This window comes from Drosophila pseudoobscura, chromosome X (assembly GCF_009870125.1).
Source record: "Drosophila pseudoobscura strain MV-25-SWS-2005 chromosome X, UCI_Dpse_MV25, whole genome shotgun sequence".
Classification (NCBI taxonomy): domain Eukaryota; kingdom Metazoa; phylum Arthropoda; class Insecta; order Diptera; family Drosophilidae; genus Drosophila; species Drosophila pseudoobscura.
In genome coordinates this window covers 2,682,942-2,704,716 of record NC_046683.1, presented here as the reverse complement: position 1 = coordinate 2,704,716, position 21,775 = coordinate 2,682,942, and the positions used below count along the sequence as shown (strand labels likewise).

The 21,775-nt window shown below is 52.8% G+C and overlaps 1 protein-coding gene across 1 annotated transcript; it reads right to left on the bottom strand.

Annotated features, from left to right (window-relative positions):
- Positions 1-3,112: 3,112 nt before the first annotated feature.
- Positions 3,113-20,583, bottom strand: Vsx1 (Visual system homeobox 1). Its single transcript, XM_033384164.1, has 4 exons — positions 19,425-20,583; positions 11,214-11,926; positions 4,569-5,282; positions 3,113-4,490 (listed from the first exon to the last, which is right to left on the bottom strand). Exons 1-4 carry the CDS (start codon positions 20,047-20,049, stop codon positions 4,056-4,058), a joined length of 2,487 nt encoding a protein of 828 aa, XP_033240055.1. The 5' UTR covers positions 20,050-20,583; the 3' UTR covers positions 3,113-4,055.
- Positions 20,584-21,775: the final 1,192 nt, after the last annotated feature.

Sequence of the window (21,775 nt, the reverse complement as noted above, 5' to 3'; positions counted from 1 at the left end):
TTCCCACTCCTTGCCACACCGATGCCCATTTCCGGATCCCATTCCAGGCAGGACCTATTCCCTTTTCGGTTCCTGCTGCTGCGAGCTACATTTAATTTCTAAATTATCGACACGACCATGGCAATGGGCGTGGATTGGCTTGAGAATCGGTATCGAGATCGGTGCCAGGATCCGGGACTCCGGGGCCCCCCCTTTGCGTGTTGCTGTTTTTTGTTTTGATTAATCAAATTATATAGAGCTTTGCGGGAATCGGCATCGGAATCTCAATCAGAATCGGGGGCAGGAGCAGCAGCAGCAGGATCAGGGGCACTCCAGTTTCTCGCAGAAGAGGAAAAAGAACATTGCAATCGGAAAGCCTCTGCTAATGAGGCAATTTAAATGCTAATACTTTGCCCAACAAAATATCAAATTATAATCCAAATCTCACCGCCCCGATGCGTGTGCGCCTCCCCCCTGACACAGTCGCTGCCACTGCCACTGCCAGAGGGGTTGGCTTTATAATTATGGAATATGAATATGAATTTAAATATGAATTTGAATTGTGAATTAGTTGGGAATTGGCTTTCGGCTTTTGTGATTCAAATCGAAGCCCGGCCGAAGGATGCGATCACCGGCGCAGGATCGGTGGGGGACACATGCCACACATCGCCATCTCTGGCGATCGCCTCTCTGCCGCGGCCAAAGTCCGTTAAGTTTGGTGTTCTATTTGTTGTTGCTGCTGTATCTTTTGGGTGGATTGTTGGCAGACCTAAGCAAACAATGTCACAGGAGCAGCACCACCACCACCACCACTAAGCTGCCGCTGGACCTGCTGGCCGCAAGGATGACCGCATTGTGAGCGCGTGCTTGGGGTCAAAGGGGACACGCTCGCATCTGCAACTGCATCTGCATCTGCAGCTGACTTTCCCGAATGGCAAACAATGAAACAGAAACAGAAACAGAACAGAGAGCTCTCTGTTTACCATTTTCCATTCCGTGTGCCGTTGTTCGTTTTTTAATAAATTAAACAAATAGAGGAAAACGCGCTTTCATATTTTGTCATCTGTTGTTTGCTTTTCCATATTTTTCCACAAGCGCGCCTTGTGCCTCCCGTGCCACCGAAGCCCCGAAGCCCCGAAGCCCAGGGCCAGAGATGATAAACGATGTCGCTAAGCCGCGACAATATCGGCTATTAGGGTAATAATTTGTGGGATTAGGAGCTGGACTTGGACTCGGCCTCGGACTCGGACTCGCACCTAGAGCTACCCCCAGAGTCGCGGCAGAGTCGCGGCAGAGTCGCGGCAGAGTCGCAGCAGAGTCGCAGCAGAGCGGGTCCTGCTGTGGGTCCTCTCGGCCCCTCGGGGCGAACTACTTGCTTTTGCGGTTTTGGGAAATTATTTCGAATTATGACATATTAAGATTTATATTTCATCGCGCGGAGGGAGGGGCACAGGGGAGAGCGAGAGTGAGAGAGTGAGAGAGCTTGCCAAAATGTGAGCGCGCACAGGAGGCGGCCGCAAGACGCGACACGGCGCTCCTGCTCGGGTTTCATCCTTCACTTCTTCCTTCGCTGCACAATGGGCGCCCGCTCTGCCGACTTACAGCTGTTCCTTGGAGGGACCTCGACCTCGACATCGACGACGACCTCGACTCGTGTATCATCCAGCGAGGCCGAAGCCATTATTATTTCATATTTTGATTTATTGTTTTGCTTATTGTTTTGCAATACATTCACAGCAGATTTTTTTTTTTTGGCAAATGCCGTTGCCGTTGCCTTTTGTTCCTCCGTTGGCTACGGCCTTGCGGTCTGCCTCCATTTTTGCGATTTTCGCCCAGCAATTTATGTAAATTTTTCCCAACCGAAATTTCATGTTTTATGCAGCCAGGGGCATGGCTCTAACGGAATTCTAAATGGATCCTTTGCAGCAGGAGGCACTCCCTTTGGGCATCCTTTGGGTAGCTGGCAGTGCACCAAAAACTCTCCAAACGTTTCCCATGTTTATTCCTATTATCTGGGTTGTCTGGGGCACACAGCCTTTAGATACTCTATGGGGTGGCCATGGGCTCAGGAACAGAGCTCTTAGGTCCAGGAATTACAAGAACTAAAAGAAATCATCTGAATTGCATAATAGGCACATCTTCTTTACACATTTTTCAAAGATTTATCTCCCATGGAAGGAGATCAATGAACCCACCAGAAAATAGTCAAAAATATTACCAATTAAAAAGTTAAATGTGCCTCTTCACAATTGACACCGAGAGTCTTGAAATTAGATTCGACGACTGCTCAGCTTCCTTTGGAGGCATTTTTTATTCTCCCCTTTACTGTACTTTGGCACGCCTAAATGTCGTGAGAATGACAGGTGACGCGTGGCGAGTGCAGGGGTATACGGAACAGAAAGAGAGAAAAACACAAACACCTTGACCTTGGCCCCACCAGGCTCCAAGCCGGCCTCGAACTCTACTACACACAACTAAATCCCCATTCTATGCGGTGCATGCCAGCACCTCAGCGAGCTATGCCACGCCGACCTCGTTCTGCTATGGCAAACAGCTAGCAGTAGTTCGGAGGGAGCCGGCATGGCACAGGTTCGATTCCCACCGAGGATGGACATAAATTATAAACTATTTTTTTCTTTTTCTTTTAAATAATTGTTGGCATTAATTAGATATATAATTTATATTAATTATATTATTATAATTGTAAATTTATAATATAAAACAGATCGGCAGGACACTAGCGCCATCTGGCAGTCGTTTTCGTGTCGTGTACATTTATTTTACATTTGTAAAACTGTTATATGAGTTGCATGTAAAAAAGAAAGTCATGTAAAATTGATGCAGTGGCGCCTCTACTCGGACACTAGGAGATACTTGAGCTTGTGGAACTCATCGAAATAGTGCCGCTAGGCGGCGCCTCTGGCGATTGTTATGTAGAGTAGAGATGGACAAGGCCCGTGTCTTTTTTCGTGCCACGAAACTCTAGTTTTGTGCGGAAACAGAACCAAAAAACATGTTTGAATATTTTAGATATAAAACCGGGTGTTTTAATAATTAAGAATTTATTCTCTAAGTTGATTTCCACAACCGACTGAATCCGTAGATGTAGACCCCAAACAAAAAGGCAATCGAATATTTTTCATATCATCCATTTTATTTCATCTAACTTTCATATATTCGTAAGTATGTATTGTATGTGTGGATTTGCTTTGTCTTGCTCAATAATTACACAATTTGGAGTTTACTTATGTGGTTCTTGGGGTTGCTTCGTACAATGTTTGAATTACGAGTATGCAAAGGATAAAGTAAGAGCATAAGGGGGGTCTCAAGCGGGAGTGGCGGGTGGGGGCTCAACGCTCGAATGGGACTCGTATGTACAGAATATCCGCTGATCCTTTTATAGAACAGATGCGTCCTCCATGCATTCGATAGGTCTTTGATGCAAACGATACGATGAATGCGGAGCAGGGCCCAAGGACTCGCATCTCCCATTTGAAGTGGGGCCTTGCTTGTATGTACAATTTTTACAGGAAGGATGCGACACAAAAAAAAAATACATATATGGGGTTTTTAAAACTTAATTTTCGAGGAAAAAAAATGATCTTAAACGATAAAAAGCCTTGTTCAGAATCGATAACTAAATTAAATCACATTTAGCGTATTTTAGAAATTTTTGCAAATCGTAGCTCCGAACGGGTTCCACCTCTTAGATATTTACAATCTCTAGACAAAAAAAGGGCAAACAAACTCCATTGAATATGGTACTATAGTATCTAGGTGTATACGATCCGTGCGATCCGTACGATCTGTGCGATCCGTGCGATCCGTGCGATCCGTAGGATACGATTTACGCGAATTTATGCTTGGGTGCTGCTTAGGTCTATGAAAAAAAATGTTTTGTTCCGATTTAAGGTTTACGTTTACGTTTACGTTTACGTTTATGAATAATGTCATTAGATTATGCTTAGAAAAGGGTTCATTGCCACGCCCGGAGGCGTCTCTCCGGGGCGTTGCGTCCCGTTGCGCTTCGTTGCCGGTTGTCTGCTGAATTAGAACAACACATCGATGTACATGTTTCATCTGGAGGAGCCGCCCGCGGCCTGCTCCTGCTTGACCTTCAGCAGGAGCTGCTCGTGCATGTGCACCTCGTCGTCGTGGTCGTCGCAGATGTCGATCTCCCCGTCGGCATCGCCGTCGCCGTCACCGTCGCCGTCACCGTCGGCGTCTCCGTCCGCGTCGCCGGCGACCTCCATGTCGCCGTCGATCTCCGGGTCGCAGTCCTTGTCCATCTCCTCGTCCTCGTCCGGATCCTCCTCCGACTCGGCGACGGTCACGGCCGCGGAGGCAGCGGCTGCGGCGGCCGCGTTCCGGGCATTGGCGGCGGCTGCCACAGCAGCGGCGGCGGCGGCAGCGGCCACGGCTGCCTCAGCGTACCCGGCGGGGCCGTGGTGGTGCATGTGCATCGCGTGCTGCACCGCCTGCTGCTGCTGGCGCTCCCTCTCCCGCTCCCGTTCCCTCTCTCGCTCCCTCTCCCTTTCGCGCTCCCGCTCGGCCAGATGCTGCTGCTGCTGCTGGTGGTGCTGCTGCTGTTGCTGCTGCAGCTGCTGCAGGTGGTGCAGGTGCTGCTGCTGGTTGTACGGGTGGTGCTGGTGCTGGCCCCCGGTGCTCGCCCCCGACGCTCCGGCTGGCTGCGCGTGGTGCGCCCCCGGCTGCGAGTGGGAGTGCGAGTGGGCGTGGGCGTGGGCGTGGGCATGGTGCTGCTGGGCCATGCCCGCGTGCATGGCAGCGGCGGCGGCGGCTGCGGCGGCCGCCTCCCCCCCGTGGTGGTGGTGATGGTGGTGGGCGGCGGCGGCCGCGGCTGCCGCCGCATTGGCGGCCGCGATGTGCGCCTGGGCCTGGGCCTGGGCCTGGGCCTGGGCGTGGGCGTGGGCATGGTGCTTGCTCGGCTTGCCCGCGGCGGGCGGCGGGGCGTCGAAGAGGAGCCGCGAGATGGAGAAGCTGGAGATGGGGGAGTTGTGGGTGCTGCCGGCCGAGTAGCTGGTGTTGGTGTCGTCCGAGGTGGGCGTCTCCCGGTCGCTCTCGTCGCTCTTCAGCAGCTCGGCGGCCTCCAGCGACTTCTTGTGCATCCCCAGCAGCCAGGGGGCCACCGACTCGTCCTCCTTCGCCGACTTGATGATTGTCTCCGGCAGCGGCAGCGAGTGCCTCACCATCGCCCCGTACAGCCCGTACTCGGCCATCTTCGTGCTGTGGCCCCAGCACTTTTCCGTTTTGCGCCACTTGGCCCGCCGGTTCTGGTACCACACCTGCAACAGAAGCGGAAAACCATGGATCAGTTGTGGATGGAGATGGATGGATGGTTGGATAGATGGATGGATGGATGGTCAGTCTCTGGCTTGTGGGGGGGCCTGGATAATGCAACTTAATATGCAATTAAAAATGCACGCATCCCGCCTTGGGTCGGGGGGGAAATGGAGTGGAACTGGACCCAGATGTGGGTCAAAGGGATTGCATCGCAGGGCATGTGTGGAGGGGGCATCTCTCTCTCTTTCTCGATAATTGAGCCCCCGAATACCGATGGGATTTCCACATATTTTTGGCAGAAACTCGTTAAGAAATAAATGCTGGCTCTCCATTCGGAGAGGCCCTCGGAGAGCACTGACCAGCAGGGAGAATGGGGCAAAGATCTCTGCTAAAGGCATCGTTTGGGGCCTTGGCCTTGGCTTGGATTATCCCTTCCGTGTACAGTCTGCACAAAAAGCAAGCGAGAGGGAGAGCGCGAATCGTGACGGGGTCAGGACAAGGACAAAGGACAAAGGACAAGGGCGCACGATTAGGGCGGGCGGCACACGACACGACCAGCAAAGCGACCAAAAACTAATTAAATTAACGCCAGACCGAAAAGCGAGTGGAGTGGAGGATGGGCTCGCGGCAGACAGCACTTGTCACGCATCCGTCTTGCCCCTGCGCTTCCGATTTCGAGTACTTATTAGTGGCACAAGACGGGCCAAAATGTTGCCAGCCGTGGCCGTGGCCGGGCCCGGGCCCAGGCCCGTGTGCGGCAACATTAAACGGTCAATTTTCAATTTCACAGGCTGCTGTCCTCCCATCCTCCCATCCTGCCCTCCTCCCGGGGGACAACTTAATCTGCTGTTGTGAAAAGTTCAACTTCATTTTGGTGCCGGGCTTTTCCCAGGGTTGCCGCTCCTGCAACATGTGCCGCAATTCTCCAGGGGCCATCAAATTGTGGAAATCACTTTAAATTCGTGCGCCACGCGGCCTCGTGAACGCCCGTAAAACCCCTCCCCCTCCCCCTGCCCCGCCACCCCGCACCACTTGGTGTGATGTCAACATTTGCATTTACAGTTGTTTGCCTTGTTTATTGTTGCACTTGCAACAACAGCAACAACAGCAACAAAAAGCAAAGCAAAAACATGGCAAATTAAATCTGCTTGAGTTGACAACACTTAACACCCGCCACCTCCCCAGGGAGCGAGAGGGAGAGGGAGACAGCAGCAGCTATCTATTCGAGAGAGAGAGAGAGAGAGACAGTGCTAGAGAGGGAGAGGGAGAGAGTGGATGGGTAGACTCAATCAGTGTTGCTAATGCGTTGATAAATGACTTTTTCTGAGCCAGGCAGAGGAATACCCTCTACTACTTATGCAGGAAGGGGTGTACAGGGTGTGCTGGGTATACAGGGTGTGCTGGGTACACAGGGTGTGCTGGGTATACAGGGTGTACAGGGTATAAATCTGGGTATACAGGGTTTGCAGGGTGTGCTGGGTATACAGGGTGTGCTGGGTATACAGGGTGTGCAGGGTATACAGGGTGTACAGGGTATAAATCTGGGTATACAGGGTTTGCAGGGTGTACTGGGTGTACAGGGTGTACTTGGTATACAGGGTGTACTGGGTATACAGGGCATACAGGGTATAAATCTGGGTATACAGGGTTTGCAGGGTATACTTGTTATACAGGGTGTGCTGGGTATACAGGGTGTACAGGGTATAAATCTGGGTATACAGGGTTTGCAGGGTGTACTTGGCATACAGGGTGTAGTGGGTATACAGGGTGTACTGGGTACATTTGTAGTCCCTCCTGTGCTGGCAGAGTGTGCGAAAAATGCAAATAACAATTTGTTAAATGCTTTTGTTCCCCGCCATAACCTCTTTTGTTTAAATGTTAATTACATAATTATGCATAATCATTTTTAATTCCATTTGTTCCCCATTCGTCCCCCCGTCCACCTGCTTTGTGGGTGTGCCCGTTAACAGCTCATTAAAAGCGCAGGAGAAAGCCCAGGGGGGGGGGGGAGGGAGAGTGCAAAAGTGTATAATTAATGCAGCAACAAAACATAAACTATGGTGCCAGCAAATTGTTACATGCCGCGGAAGCCTTCGTAAAGGGAATCTTGAGGGTCTCCCTCCCTGCCGACCAGGCGGAATGTCGGTTCTAAGGGTTCTTCTCTCGAACTTCCTTATAGCGACTCTCAAGGGAAGCAACAACAAAAAAAAGATGCGTAGAAAGAAGTTTGTTTTACTTTCAAATAATTCGAAATAAAGGATGTTTCGGGGATGTTTGGGCATTTATTCAACCATCCCACACTTGCCTCTAACTCCAAGTACCCCAGTGCTATAGCAACCTCTGCCTCTGCATCCGCCACAAGGCATAGATGGAGGTGGCATTGTGTTTATCGATTCCAACATTAACCTACATACATATCTAACTCCCCCTGTCATACCTTACGCCCTGAACTATCCCTTAAGCTATCCCTAAGCTATGATCTTCTCTGCTCCTTTCCTTCTTTTGTAACCAATTTCCATTATTAGCACATAATTGTTAATTAAATAAATAAATACAAATTGTTATCGTCTCCTTTAAGTTCGGGACTTGTTTTGGTGGGAAGCCCCAGTGAAAATTACAGGAGAAATAATGATTTATGATCGAAAAGGACATATGATAGTCAAGGACAATTCGATATAAGGAAATTCGTTACAGGGAGATCAAAATCCTTTGTAGGGAGGATTGCAAAAGAGACTGTAAGTGCAATATTTATATTTTGCCCGCTAATAAGGTCTGTGTTTCAAGTGCAAAAAGGAGTAAGATCCATGGTTCCATCCCAAAGTCTTCTTTGAATTTCGATGAAGTTCCATTCCGCCAGCACTTGATGTGGATGGGATGCTGATAAAGAATCATTTCCATAGCCGGAACTAATTGAAACCCCCTACTATATATTGGGTAGTGGGGGCCAGGACCAGGGCCAGGGCCAGGGCCAGGACCAGAACCAGCCTTGGGAATGCTGCTCAATGGTGCTCGAGGGTCTAGCAGTGTTTTGCGACTGAAGTGCAAGTGCAGCGATTTCCTTTTGGCAGTTTCTTTTGTGGCAGCTCCTGAGCCACGGGTTTTTTCGGCAAATTGGAACAATCGGCAATCGGAACATGCGGTGGAGTGCAATTGGAATTGTGCATTTAATGCACTGGCAAACAGAAAAAAAACCCGAAAATACAAAAAAACAGTGCACTTTTCATTGTCTTAATTCGATTGTTTTAAGAGCACAAAGAGCCTTCGAGCACGTCCTCAAATGGACTCAGAGAAGGGGATCTTCGCGGATTTGGCTTCGAGCACTATCTAGGCAGAGCCGTCAGCCAGAACAAGTCGGAGTCGGAGTCGGAGTCGGAGCTGCTAGCTTTGTCCCTGTCGCACTCGCCCAGGCGACCAGTGTGTCGCGTGTCGAAGATGCGGAACATTCCGCGGACTGCCGTTGGAGGCTGATTGGCCGGGGCGGCCACTTCGCCAGCGACGCCTTTGTCGCCTGGTCGTTGACTTTTGACAGCGGCCACAGCATTTTCGGGAGAGCAGCCGAACGGAGAGAGCAAGCTTTGCTGCCAGAGAGAGAGAGAGAGCAGGCAGGCAGGCTGGCAGGCCGAAAACATGTTTTGCCAGCCATGTTTCTTTCTCTTTTTGTTGTTTGCTGCTGGGCAGGCTGCAGGGGCCCCGCAGAGGGGGGGGGGGGGGGGGGGGGAGAGAGCATGCACGACACACTCGCACACACACAAAATGGAATGCAATTAAAAACGGCAGGCAAAAAAACACACGCAGAAAACAATCAGCGGGCGGAGAGAGGGAGGCGGCAGCGCCAGAGAGCGAGAGAAAACTTTTAATGGTGGCTTCGATTTGCACGAGGGAGTCCGTGGGTTCTTGTCTCAACGAATTTGCATGGCTGCCGACGACAGGCACTCCCTCCTCCGCCTCCGACGAGCTTCATCTTTGTCCTCGGCCTCTTATCGTGCTGCTAATGATTGCCTCGCCTCGGCACCAGAAGAGAGAGAGACCCCACGACGACGACGACGACGGCACTGCCTCCGCTGCCCGCCCATTGCCCTCGCCGACTCAAGCTGTGAGCCGACTGCGCTGCTTCGCCGCTGCGCTGCTGCGCCATATTTGCACTTAATTGAAGTGTGTGTTGGAGAGAGATGCACAGAGGGAGAGAGAGTGTGAGTGAGTGAGTGAGAGTGAGTGCTTTTGAATTATTTTGTGCGTTTTACTGCCTTCTGGTTCTGCTTTTGCTTCTTCTTTTACTTTTCACTTTTCAGCCAATTGTGTTTGTTAATTTGATTTCTGAACATTAACACACACACACACGCGCATGTGATGCACCAGGCCTGCACCCTGGGTAAGCGCCATCTTGCGGCTTCTCAAGTGCATATTGAAATAGCGGGAGTTGTGCGCTACGCAAAACCCCCAAGGGAGGACGACCAAAATGGCAGATGAACGATGGGCAAAACTCGAAGATTAGCCGTAGGACCCATCTGGAACACTCTGTGTTCTACGTCTCCCTGAGGGTTTCTCTGCTTCCATTTCCCCTTCCAGTGTGGCCGCTTCTCTTCTTCCCTTCTCTTCTCTTCGAATATTTCATCATTTTCTGTGATTGTTTTTTGATCTAGCTGAATGTTCCACCTTCTGGATTAGCCAGATATTCGAAGAGAGCATCTTCAATCGACAGGATTGATTGGATCGAGGTAAAAGGTTACTTTTAGACCACTCTTGGAGAAAATCCTCCAAATTGGAGGATCCTGCATATCAAAATATGAAATTTCTTGCCGCTTTTTGTGGAATTCTGGATTATACGAATGATATTCAAGGAGAGCACCTTCAATCGACAGGATTGAGCTTTTTTGGACTTCCATCGATAGGATCGAGGTAAAAGGTTACTTTGAAGTCCACTTTGCAGATGCATTTCGCCCAAGAGAAGTAAAATGGGATCCCACATCTCACAGAATGAAAGTTTTTGCCACTTTTTGTGGATTTATGAAAGCTAAGAGGTTACCTTTAAGACCATGTCGTCCAAGAGAAGCAAACGTCCACCAAAATGGAGGATCCTGCCGCGGTTGTACGAAGGAAGAGCACCTTCAATCGCTGGCATCTAGCTTTTTCGGACTTCCATCGATTGGTTCGGGGTACCTCTTAGGTTACCTTTTAGAACGGAGGACCCTGCCTCTCAAAGAGTGCAATTTTGTGCCACTTCATCCATTGGATCGGCGTAAAAGGCACCTCTTTAGGACCATTTTGCAGATCTATTTTGCCTAGAAGTAAAATTCCTCCAAAAGGAAGGATCCCACACCTCTGAGAGTGTAATTTTGTGCCACTTTTTGGTGGAATTGTGGGTTATACGGATGCAAGGCTCTTCCTTGGCTGCTATTTCTCTTTGACTTTTGATCGCCTTTGTTTTAGTTGCCGTTCCGTCTCGCCTTCCAATTTGCAATTTTTGCAATTGTTGTGCTCTCCTCCCGTCCCCTCCCCGTCCCCGTCTCGGGCTCTTCGCGTGTGTTTTTTTGGAGTGTCGGCGAGTGCCGCTTGCCACGTTTTCTTACTTCATGCCCCGTTTGTGTGCTTCTGTTGCTGCTTCTGTTTCTGTTGCAATTGCAATTGTGTGCACTCGTAATTATGTAATCAGCGGAGGCCTCATTACGGCGGCCCCCCGAGTGTGGCAACACTTGCCGAGTGGCAGGTCCCAGCCCCCTCCCGCCACAAATCGAAGCATTCAATCTTTACGATGGCGCACCCATAAAAGTCGCCCCCGGTATAAATCCTCGCCAGCAGGCCGTTAAAGTCAAAGGATCCACAATCAGTCGAAGGACTGCGACGTGACTCCAGGCGGAGCTGCCCCACCACCGGACGGAGAGCCTGAATATATGTATGTGTGTGTGTATGGTGTGATTTGGGAGTGCGACTCTTACCTGTATGCGGTCCTCGGCCAGGCCCGTCTTCATGGAGAGCAGCTCCCGGGCGCTCACGTCCGGGTAGTGGGCCTCCTTGAAGGCCTTCTCCAGCTCCTCCAGCTGGCTGCTGGTGAAGATGGTGCGGCCGTGGCGCCGCTTGTTCTTCTTCTTGCCGCCGGGCCCGGCGCCGCCGGGGCCCACCAGGACGTCCGCGCCGTGGCCGGCCAGGAGGCTGTTGGGGTTGCCGCCGGCTCCTCCGGCCGCGCCCAGGAAGGCGGCTGCCTCCGCATGGTGGGCGGCGTGGGCGTGCAGGTGCGGGTGGCCGTGGTGGGCGGCATGGGCGTGGTGGGCATGGTGGGCGGCGGCCGCAGCGGCAGCATGGTGATGGGCCGCAGCGGCAGCGGCTGCCGCATGCTGATGGGCCGCCAGAGCGGCGTGATGGTGGCTGGCGGCGCCGCCGGCGGGCGAGGAGCGACTGGCGGAGGCTGCCCCGGCCGCCGAGGCGGAGGCGCTGGCCAGGGCCGACCCGGAGGCCCCCGATCCGGCCTCGCCGGCGGGTCCGTTGCTGCTGGGCGGAGACCCGAGATGTCCGTTGCTGCTGCCGTTGCCGTTGCCGTTGCCCGGGGCGGTGCCCGAGCCTGCACTGCCGCCGGCCTTGCTGGGCGACTGCTCGTCGCCACTGGCGTTGGCCAGGCTGCTGGCGTACTCCTGACCACGTGCGGCCGCTTGTTCTGCAAAGAGAGGGTGCCAGAGAGAGGGGGGGATTAGTTGAGTGGCATTCCAGGCGCTTGCTCTACACATGTCGTGGATGTCGATGTTGAGGCATGCCACAGAACCCGTTTCCATTTTCCATTTTCCTCTTTCCCCTTTCCCTTTGAGCGGAGGACAATGGAAATGCCGCAGGACCCAAGAGACATTCGAGACGAGTCCTCGTTCCCCGCTCCCCGTGATTCAGTGATTTTTCGCACACGATAACGCCGTGGCGGGCGGCAGCTGAAAATAGTTGCATGCCCCTGCCCCCCCCTCTCCACCTCTCCTAGCACCCGATTCGTGCGGATTTTGAAAAGTTGCCTGGATTTGTATTCAAATGTCAGGCAGCGAAGGGTTAAGCGCATGTCCTCCTCCTCCTCCTCCTCCTCCTCCTTTCCCTCTGTGGCATTCCCAGAAATGGAAATATTTTCTTTTTTTGGCAGGCAGGAAAGGAAAACGCAAAGACGAAGGCGAAAGGAGGTCTCGTCGGCCTCGTCTGCGGCTTTGTTTTGACAATTAGGGTGTTAGGGTGTTAAGTGGTTTAGCCCTTTCCTACCCCCGTCTTGCCGGGGTTTCAAATTAAACGGGAATCGGCTTAGGCGTGTCGCAAGGGGCGTTCTATTGTGATGCCCCCGATCGACGATTGTGCGCGTCTCGCTTTTCTTTCGAGGGCCCAAATCGGTTTCCGGCCACACACTTATCGGGCTGACCAAATTATCTTGTTCGAGGAGGTACCTTCGATCGGTAAGGGGTGGAGAGGGGCTGCAGAGAGTCGGACACGGGCATTGGATGGAATGTCTACAGTTTGGGCCCTTAAAACTGTTCAACTTTCCATTAAATTAGGCAACTAACAACGAGCAGACCTGCTCCTAGCCACCAGAGAGGGAGGGACAGAGTGGGAGAGAGCCTTTCATAGTCTGTCTGTTATTGCCTGGCCACTTTGGCGGCACAATTAGACACACATCAATTAACAATTAGCTGGGGAGCCCGGGGCGGGGGGGGGGGGCAGCGACAGCAGACCAATGTCCAGTCCATGGCCCCCGGCAGAAGTGCTTTAAAGGCACCAGCCTCGGCCCCGGCACAGCGCACTTATAAATAGCCACAATGATGAACAATAAACTGTGTGTTGTGTAGATGCCAGCGAATGGTCAGCCACTTTGGTCGGCTATCGATGTCGTCTCAACTAATTTGATTTGCGGCATGGAGGAGGTCTGCCTCTGCCTCTGCCTCTGGGTCAGAGGCGGTGTCATGCGATATCTTGTGGCCGGCAGCAGCAGGCTCCTTTTGTGCCCTTTTCTGCCCTTTTCCATATCCATTTTCATACATTTTCCTCGCCTGTTTTCCGCCTAAATTAATTTGATATGTTTTCCGCCCTGCTCCTGGCCTGCTTCTGGCTCTCAAGTGGTAATAAATACGTGCCTTTGTCCAGGTCCTGCCTTTGTTCTTTGGCCTCTGCTTAATTGTTCAATTAAGCAATATTTCGATCGGCATTCGACCTATCGATACTTTTCGATAGTTGTTCACTCCCCCCGTCCCCGTCCCCGTCCATCCACAGACGAAATGTAAAATTACCAATAAACTCAAATTGAAATTGCCAGACATATTAATAAAAGCCAAGCCCACCACCAACCACTTGCCAGGGAGCTCTCTCTCTCTCTCTCTATGTGTCCTAGAGGGTTGGGGGGGTTCTGCCTAGCACTGCGTGGAGATGGGCCTCCAGGGTGCCACCAGCCACCACGATGGAGGAGGCTCTCCCTCCCTCTCTCTGCCTCTCTCTCTCTTTTTCCTCTTAATTTTATTTCTGCTGGAATACCTTGAGGGGCGGCCTCGAGAGTGAAGGAAATTTCTGTTGACAGGAAATACACTCGAAATTGGCAATTTTGCATTTACGTTAATAATACTCGAGCGTATTTACTACTTACGCTAGCACGGTGGTGGGTGGTGGCTAGAGGGGAGGGGGGAAGGGAGGGTTGGCTAGGCAAAATGGGGCCACACGATGGTGCGGATGGGGGAGAGTGGGGGGGAGTGCCTTTGGGTGGTCCTGGCAACATTTTGCCAAACGAAATGCGGCCCCGATGGAGGGCGGGGCGGTGGCGGGGGGTGGCTTGTGTCTGGCGCGGGTGGGAGCCAATATGACGCGCAATTATTTGTAATGGAGACGTAAATAAGTTGAAGAAGCAAAGTGGCAAAGAAAAATGGCAAGAGGCAAGCGGCGGGCGGCAGGCGGCGGGCGGCCTGAGTGGGTGGCTGGGGGGGGGCTGGGTGGGTGGTGGTTAAGTTGTTAGTTGTTGTACAATCCACAGAACCTTTTCATTCTGGCTTTTGGGGGTGGCTTTACGGGATATGTCTCCCAAATTGTGGGTGGGCGGCGGGTGGGTGGTGGCTGGGTTGTGTTTGCCTGTGCAGGGTGGTGCTGAGTGCCTGGGGGGGGGGGGGGGGGGGGGGGGGGTGGGGGACGCCCCGCAGTTAGCTCGTTAACTCGATTTGCGCTCGCATTTCCCTTTGTTGCTCCCCCCCCGCACCGCCCTCCCCCTTTTGGAAACAAATACGAAAAGGCGGAGAGCAGTCCCGTTGTTTTTCCAAAATGGCGGCACGCCCCCCCCCCCCCAACCACCTCTGTGTGAGCGGGACAGATAGACAGCTTTTCGGGGGTACAGTGGATGCTATGAGTGCCCAATCTTCAGGGGCCTGGCGGGAGGGATGGATCGCCAGCCCCGATCCTTCCTTCGCAAAGCCACAGCCAGACCTTGGCGACTGTACCCGAAGGCAGGCCATTGATTCCCCAGCTTATTCGCCTCCACCACTGGCCCTGGCAGTGCTTGGGCCACGACTATTTCTATTCCCATTTTGAATGGTGATTTCCCATTCCCCCTTCGTTGGCCCTGATTCGGATCCGATGGGGACCCCAAGTGCGGCATCAAATGCGTCGGCTATCGATGGCAGAATTTCCTTTCTTTTTTTGCCTCTTGTTTCCTTGTTTGTTGGCATCTCTTTTTTCTTTTTTCCTTTTTGTTATTTTCGTTGTTAGACGACGACGTTTCCTCGAGCCATTCAACCATTTCTGCACGGAGGGAGGGGGAGGGGCAGAGCGAGAGCGAGAGAGAGAGAGTGCAGTGAAGCTTAAATGAAATAATTGGGTAGTTAGTCCGTAAAGAGCCCTCTCTCTAGCCCCTCCTCTCTCTCTAGCCCTCTCTCTGGCGTCTCTTCGAGTGGAGAGGTGCTGCTTTTGCTGCTCTATAATTAGACATTATTTCGCGTTCAATTGCGTTTTGTAGTTGCCCGGCGGCGTCTGTGGGCCAGGTGGCTATTAGCTTATGAAACAGCATATCTGCGTATCTGTATCTGTATCTATTTGCCAGGCATGTGCTATCGACTTGTTATCGCTTTGGCTTCGATTACATTTGATGATGATTTTTCAGCCAGTTTATTGTCCATCTTTTGCCCTGGACTCCTGGACTCCTGGACTATCTCCTGGCCATCAATAACGGTGGCTCCTTCGTCCTGTCCCTGCCCCTGCCCCATCCACTGAATTATCGATAACATGCCCCCACGAGCACACACACACACACACAACGAATCAGAAACCAAGCGAAATGGTATGTTTTACTTTTGTAAAATTCATTGGGCCATAAAACGGCACTGCCCCCCTCCAGCCGTGCCTGGGCGCCTCTCGAATGGACGGAATGGAATGGCCCGTAAGGACGGAACGGACGGAATGGACGGCAATGCTGTTCCATTTAAATGGGCAACTAACTCGTAACCAGAAAACGGCTGCAACCTACAACCCTTTTGTGGTCTGTCCATTTCGGTTGCCAGCAACGTTTTACAACACTGTAAATGCTGTGCGGAAATAGCGGTAAATATAAAAGCACACACACAGAGAGAGAGAGAGACATGTAGTGTTGTGTTGTGTGCGCTCAAATATTTATTAACCCATCAACACATGCGGAAGTTTTCGTTTTTCCGGCCGTTTCGTTACACTCACACACAGACGTGGCACGTTCAACACCCACTCCTCCCACTTGCCACATCCTGGTGGGCGGGGGCGGGGGGTGTGGGTGGGTTCTCTCCGTGTGTGTGTTTTGGGTGTTTTCTGGTGGTAACAAATTCGTGTAGCGTTGCAAATTGCTGTCAACAGGGAAATTAATAAAAAGTCAAACGCCTTTTACCCACAAGGCAGGGCCCTGGTAGGGGGGCAGTGGCTGGGGCAGGAGGGGGTTAAGCGTTAAGATCGGCAAATAAAACAGGACTCCCTTCCAGGGGGGGGGGGCTCTAACTTTCGGGTTCTTTGCCTGGCCATAAAATGGATTAACACGTTTAATATTCAATTTTGGCACGCAGTCCGCCATGCGAGTGCCCCAGAGGGGACAGGGGGTGGCAGGGGGGGAGGGGGAGGGGGGACAGCCTCTACTCTGCATCTCTGATTCGATTAATGCCATTTTTGAGTGGCAAAATTCGCTGTCCGGGTAATTGCTTTGCGGGAAATGAAATGAAATGAAATGGAAATTCGCAGCATTTCCGCAGCGCCACAACCGATTGGCATTGCGGCATTGATGGGGCCACTCGTAGGGGCTACTCCCTGTTCTAATGGGCATTCGCAGCCTCCTCTACGCAGGTCCGATGCACTTTCCCAGCGGCTCGACTGCCAAATCATGCAGAAACTGCTCAAGATGGGGCCTCCAGCTCGAGGAGCAGCTCGAGCCGCATTAACGGCCGAACAAAGCCACTTAATGGGGCCAAGGGGGGGGCACTAGCCTGGTCGAGAGAGGCTGGAAAATCTGTGCAAGTTGTTTACACGCCGCGCACTCGAGTGCTTCCTAGAAAATGACGAGCATTGCGAGTGCAACCTGCAGTCTGCGGCAGTCTGTGGCAGTCTGCGGACGTCTGAAGTGGCTGTTGCATTTGTGGATGATCATGCAGCCAAGGGCCAAGGGCCAAGGGGCAGGGGCAGGGGCAGGGCAGCTGGTAAAAGTCTCAGAGCTCCTTTCAATGCCCGCTGCCACTTGTTGTCATCAATTTCTGTGGCTTGGTTACCTCTTCCTCGCCTGCTGTTTATCCAGGCCCCATCTCTGCCTCTCCCACAGGCCGGTTGCATGCCACTTCGTTGGAAATATATATACATATTTTTTGTTGTTGGGAAAATTATCTACTTCTGTATTTGTTTTCGTTTCGTTTCGTTTTGTTTTGTTTTGGTTGGGTTTGCCTTTCGGAGGTTTTTCCAATTAAAAAATTATTAAGAAAATAATGGGCCCCCCCTGCCACTGCCCCTGCCCCCCCTCTCTCTCTCGCTCTCTCCCGCTGAGGATCGTGATCGTGTTTTGGGCTGTTCTTTTCCGCTCTTTCGGCCTACTCATTGTCACATAATTAACACTTGATACAGCAATTTGTCGGCCGGGTTTTTGGGTTCCTTTCATTGTCGGTTTTTGGGAAAATGTGCGAAAAACTATCGAGTTACCTTTTACCCCCGGGCAGGAAATGTTTCGGAAGTAGGGCCCCTCCAGAGATCCCTATCGATGCTGCTGCTGCGGCTGCTGCTGCACTTTTTAGAGGTTTCTGTTTTCATTTTCTGTATTTTCTGTATTTTTTGCAATTTTTTTGATTTGATTTTGAGTCGGAGGACACGCGTGTGGCAGATCGGAGGCTTCCCGGCAATTATCCGATTTATCTGGCACCCAAACCGTGACTCAGGGACGAGAGTGGGGCTGGTCTCCAGGTCTGAGTGTGTGTGTGTGGGACATGTGTACACAAAGAGCAACAAAAGAGCAGCCAGACAGCGATACGAGAGCTGGAAGCGATCCCAAAGGATCTGCGCACTTGCACGACTTTCGGGTAAATATTTATTAGAAGAAGAGGAGGCAGCAGCCAGCAGCCAGGATGGCCTCCTCGATGGCCACTCAAATTAAGGATAACAACGTGCACAGCACAGGAGCATCCTGGCAAAGTAGCAATTTTCCCCGGAGCCAACAACAAAAAGGAATAGAAAAGAAATTGAAAGGATGCTGCCACTGGCACTGCCACTGGCACTGCCACTGCCACTGCCTCTGCGGTTAACCACTCGAGTCGATTTATTTTGTACACAATTTGCCTCGAAAACTAACGCCCCGTGTCCTGTGTAGTGGTCCTGTGTCCTGGGCAGAAGAAAGCTGAAAAGGACTTGGTCGTCGTCCGTCTGTTGCCTTTTTTACAGCTCAACCAGGCCAAAAGGGGCCCCGAGGCCCTCCAACTGTTGTTGTGCAAACAATGTGCGAGCGGACACGGACACCGAGACGTACACGGACGCTGACACGGACGGACCTTGGGCATGGGCATGACTAACAAGAACTGGAGGAAGAATAAGAACAGGACAGGAGAGGACAGGACAGGGATAAGGGCCAGCAGATGATAAAGAAGTCGGTGAAGACGGTGAAAATGCAGAAGTGGCTGGAAAAACAGCTCCCGGAAAGGTCAACAGTGAAAGCGGGCACGGAAACCACACAACGGAACGGCAAATAAACAGATGTGGAGTGTGAAAATTTAACAAATTAAGTGCGTGTAACTCTCAGATACATTTGTATCTGGTATCTGGTATGTGGTATCTGGTGTCTCGTTCTTCGCACCTTTGAGGCTGTGAGAGTGGGATGGCTAGACAAACACGAGCGCACGGCCCACTGCCCCGAAGGCCAGAGAGGGATGGCGATGAAGATTCTAGCCAGGGGCGTGGCCATCTGCCCCATGACGCGACCAAGAGGGGGGTGGGAAAGCAAACCAGATCAGCAATCGATCAAGAAAGATCTCACCCAAGACCCAAGACATGACCCAATGGAAGAGTGTCCTCAAAAGCATACAGAACTCTAAGGGATTCGGCTGGAATAGATGGTAATCGGAGTGGAATCCCATTGGAATGATCCAATCAGAAGAGAGAACAAAAGACTCCCAGGAAACAAGAGCTTTTCGGGTTAGCCCCATGGGTTGTACGATTCCGAAGATGTTGAGGAAATGGAAGACTCCAAGAACGATCTCGGAAGGGCCGGATGGCCCAGGGCTATCGCATTTCAAGGAGTGATGATCCCCTGTCCCCTGTCCCTGTCCCGAAGTGGAGGAGTGCTCGTCGCTTATTTGAATGGAAATTATGCGCTTAATTAGGGATACACTCACGCGGATGGGAATACGGGGCAAAGGGGGGGCATGGAATGAAGTGTGTGCGAGATTTCACACTTTGCTGACATCCCCTGCCCCTCGTTTACCCTCTCTCTCTGTGTGTGTTATTAATAAGCTTTGTTGAGCGTTGCCACTCGTGCTTGGTGCTTAATTTACCGTTGTTCCCTTTGTTTCAATGCCCTGCCCTGCCTGCGCCAACCCCCTTTTCACGCCCTTTCACGAGCTTATTAGAGAGCGGGCCTACGCGACCTCCGGACGGTCTGCCACTTGGCTGCACTCGGTTCAAAGGCAGGCGCCGTAATTAGCCGTGCAACAGATCTCCTCTCCGGCGGACTCACTCACCTGCGAACTGGGCTCCAAAGTGCTGCTGGAAGTGGCCCCGGAACTCGTGCGGCGTGCTGAAGCCGGGCGGCAGGAAGCCGCGCAGATAGGCCGCCGCCGCCAGGGTGGTCATGTGGTGGTGGTGGGCCGCCGCCGCGTTCGAGGGGTCCGCGGCGGCCGCATAGCCGGCGGCCGCGTAGAAGTTGGCCGGATTGAAGACGGGCAGCTGGCAGTGGGCGGCGGCAGCGGCTGCGGCGGCCGCGGCTGCCGATAGTCGTGTCACGTCCGGGGAGGGCGAGAGGGAGCGCGAGTCCCGCACGGCCGCCTCCTGGGAGATCTGCTGCTGCTGCTGCTGCTGCTGTTGCTGTTGCAGTTGTTGCTGTTGCAGCTGCTGCTGCTGCTGCTGCACTCCGGAGGCGCCTGAGGCCGCGCTGGCCGGCGTGTTGGCATTGCGGGGCGGTGGAGTGGCGGCCGGCGATAGTGGCGCCTCCGTGGAGCTGGGCGTGGCTGCAGCGGCGGCCACCTGCTGATGCTGCTGCTGCTGTTGTTGTTGTTGCTGCTGCTGCTGCTGGTAGGCGGCTGCCCCGACGCCCAGGCCGAGGATCTCCTGGATGGCAAAGGGGGTGCGCATTTTGGTGGCCTGCATTGTGCCGACGGCTTTTCGCTTTGTCTCTCCGGGCGGACGGCGCTCTGGCGGCAACTGTTCGTGGGAGGAGAGGGGGGCAGAGCAGGAGGGTCTTCTTATAGCACTCGTGGAACGGTCATGGCCGGCACAGTTAGAGTTACAGCTGGGCGACACAATAAAAAACAATTTCCGTGCGATCGGAACACTCGGACATTTGATGAGCAAAAAAACACGCACGAGATATCGAGATATCGAGATATCGAATGGTAACTGTTTCACTCTTTGGCTTTGGCTTTCGATTCGGTTCGGTTCGGTTCGGTTCAGGCTAGAGCTAACTGTTAACGGTAAACGGTGAACGACTGCCTGTGTGTCTCTTTGGCTCTGCTCTTTGCTGCTGAAGCTGGTCGCCTGCTGTCTGTGTGTGTGAGAGATGAGCCGTTCGTTGCGAACAGCGTGCGAAAACGAACTGAAACCATAGCGGGCGCTGCACGCGAGCAAAAGCGTCGTCGCTGTCTCTCTGCCGCTGTCACTGCCCGCGCCGGCTGCGACGCCAACGCCAACGCATAGAGTGGGATTTCCGATCCGTTTCTCGTTTGTCGTTTCTCGTTTGCCGTCGCTCGGTGGTGGCTCGCTCGCTGCCGCCCGCGACGACGACACCTCGGCGCAGCTTCAACTGTCGACTGTGGCGCTGCTTCTGCGCTGCGCTGCTGCTGCTGCTGCTGCTGCTGCTGCTGCTGCTGCTGCTACGCCATCTTTGCGAGCGAACGGGATGGCACCACTGTCGCCCGCTAGCCATCCCTCGCGCACTCACGGCCCTTCCACGGGCAGGGGCAAGCGCTCGACTTCCAGCCCAGCCGTCCCGCTCGCACTCGCCGCGCCCCGCTCTGGCCCTCTCGCTCGCCCCTGGAAGCCCGCTCACCGACACTGTCCGTGTGCGCCCCTCCCGTACGTGTGCGGCAATTATGCGGCGACTGCCCTGCGTGCTTTCTCGACGGCGTTTCGGTTTCAGTTTGTTTTGCGCCCGCCGCCAATTTGGCTGGCCGCTGGGCTACCCTGTGTCCTCCGCTCTGTCCCTGTGTGTGTGTGTGTGTGTCCGTGTGTGTGGGTGTGTGCGGCAGATGGGACTTACGTGCTTGCTCCTTGGCTTTTTGGCTTCCCAACTTTTTGTGCTCAATAATGGCCCCAAAAACTATGACATTTCATCGGTTGCATTGCCAAGGCAAACGTCAACACACACTGTTTATCGATAAAGGGAAACGGCGAGCAAGGACTAATTTCCATTCGTTTCTTTGGCAAGGGAAGGGAAGGGAAGGGGGGGAAACTTTAATTCAAAGACTTCTCCAAGTGGCAGCAAAGCTTCAACTGAACTTTCGATTGGAATTCGGAATTGGAATTTTATGGAAATTCTCTTTCTCTTTCGGCACTCTCCTGGAAGGATCCAAAGAGGCGGCGAGAGCTCCTCTCGCTCCTAAACGTTCCCTCCGTCCGTCCATCCGTCCATCCGTCCACAAATTGCAGGCATTGTTCGGGCCAAAGTTGGTCATGTTAATTAAGCTTTTCCTTTGCGCTCTCTCTGTCTCTCGCTTATCGATTAGCCGCCTCTCCGTCTCTCCCGGTTGACGGCACTCGCACACACATTAATTAGTCGCATTGCATAACAATTGCATAATCAATATGCCATTTCAATTAGCACACTTGTCTCCAGGACTACCGCCCACCGCCCCCAACACTGGCAGATGCAACTACA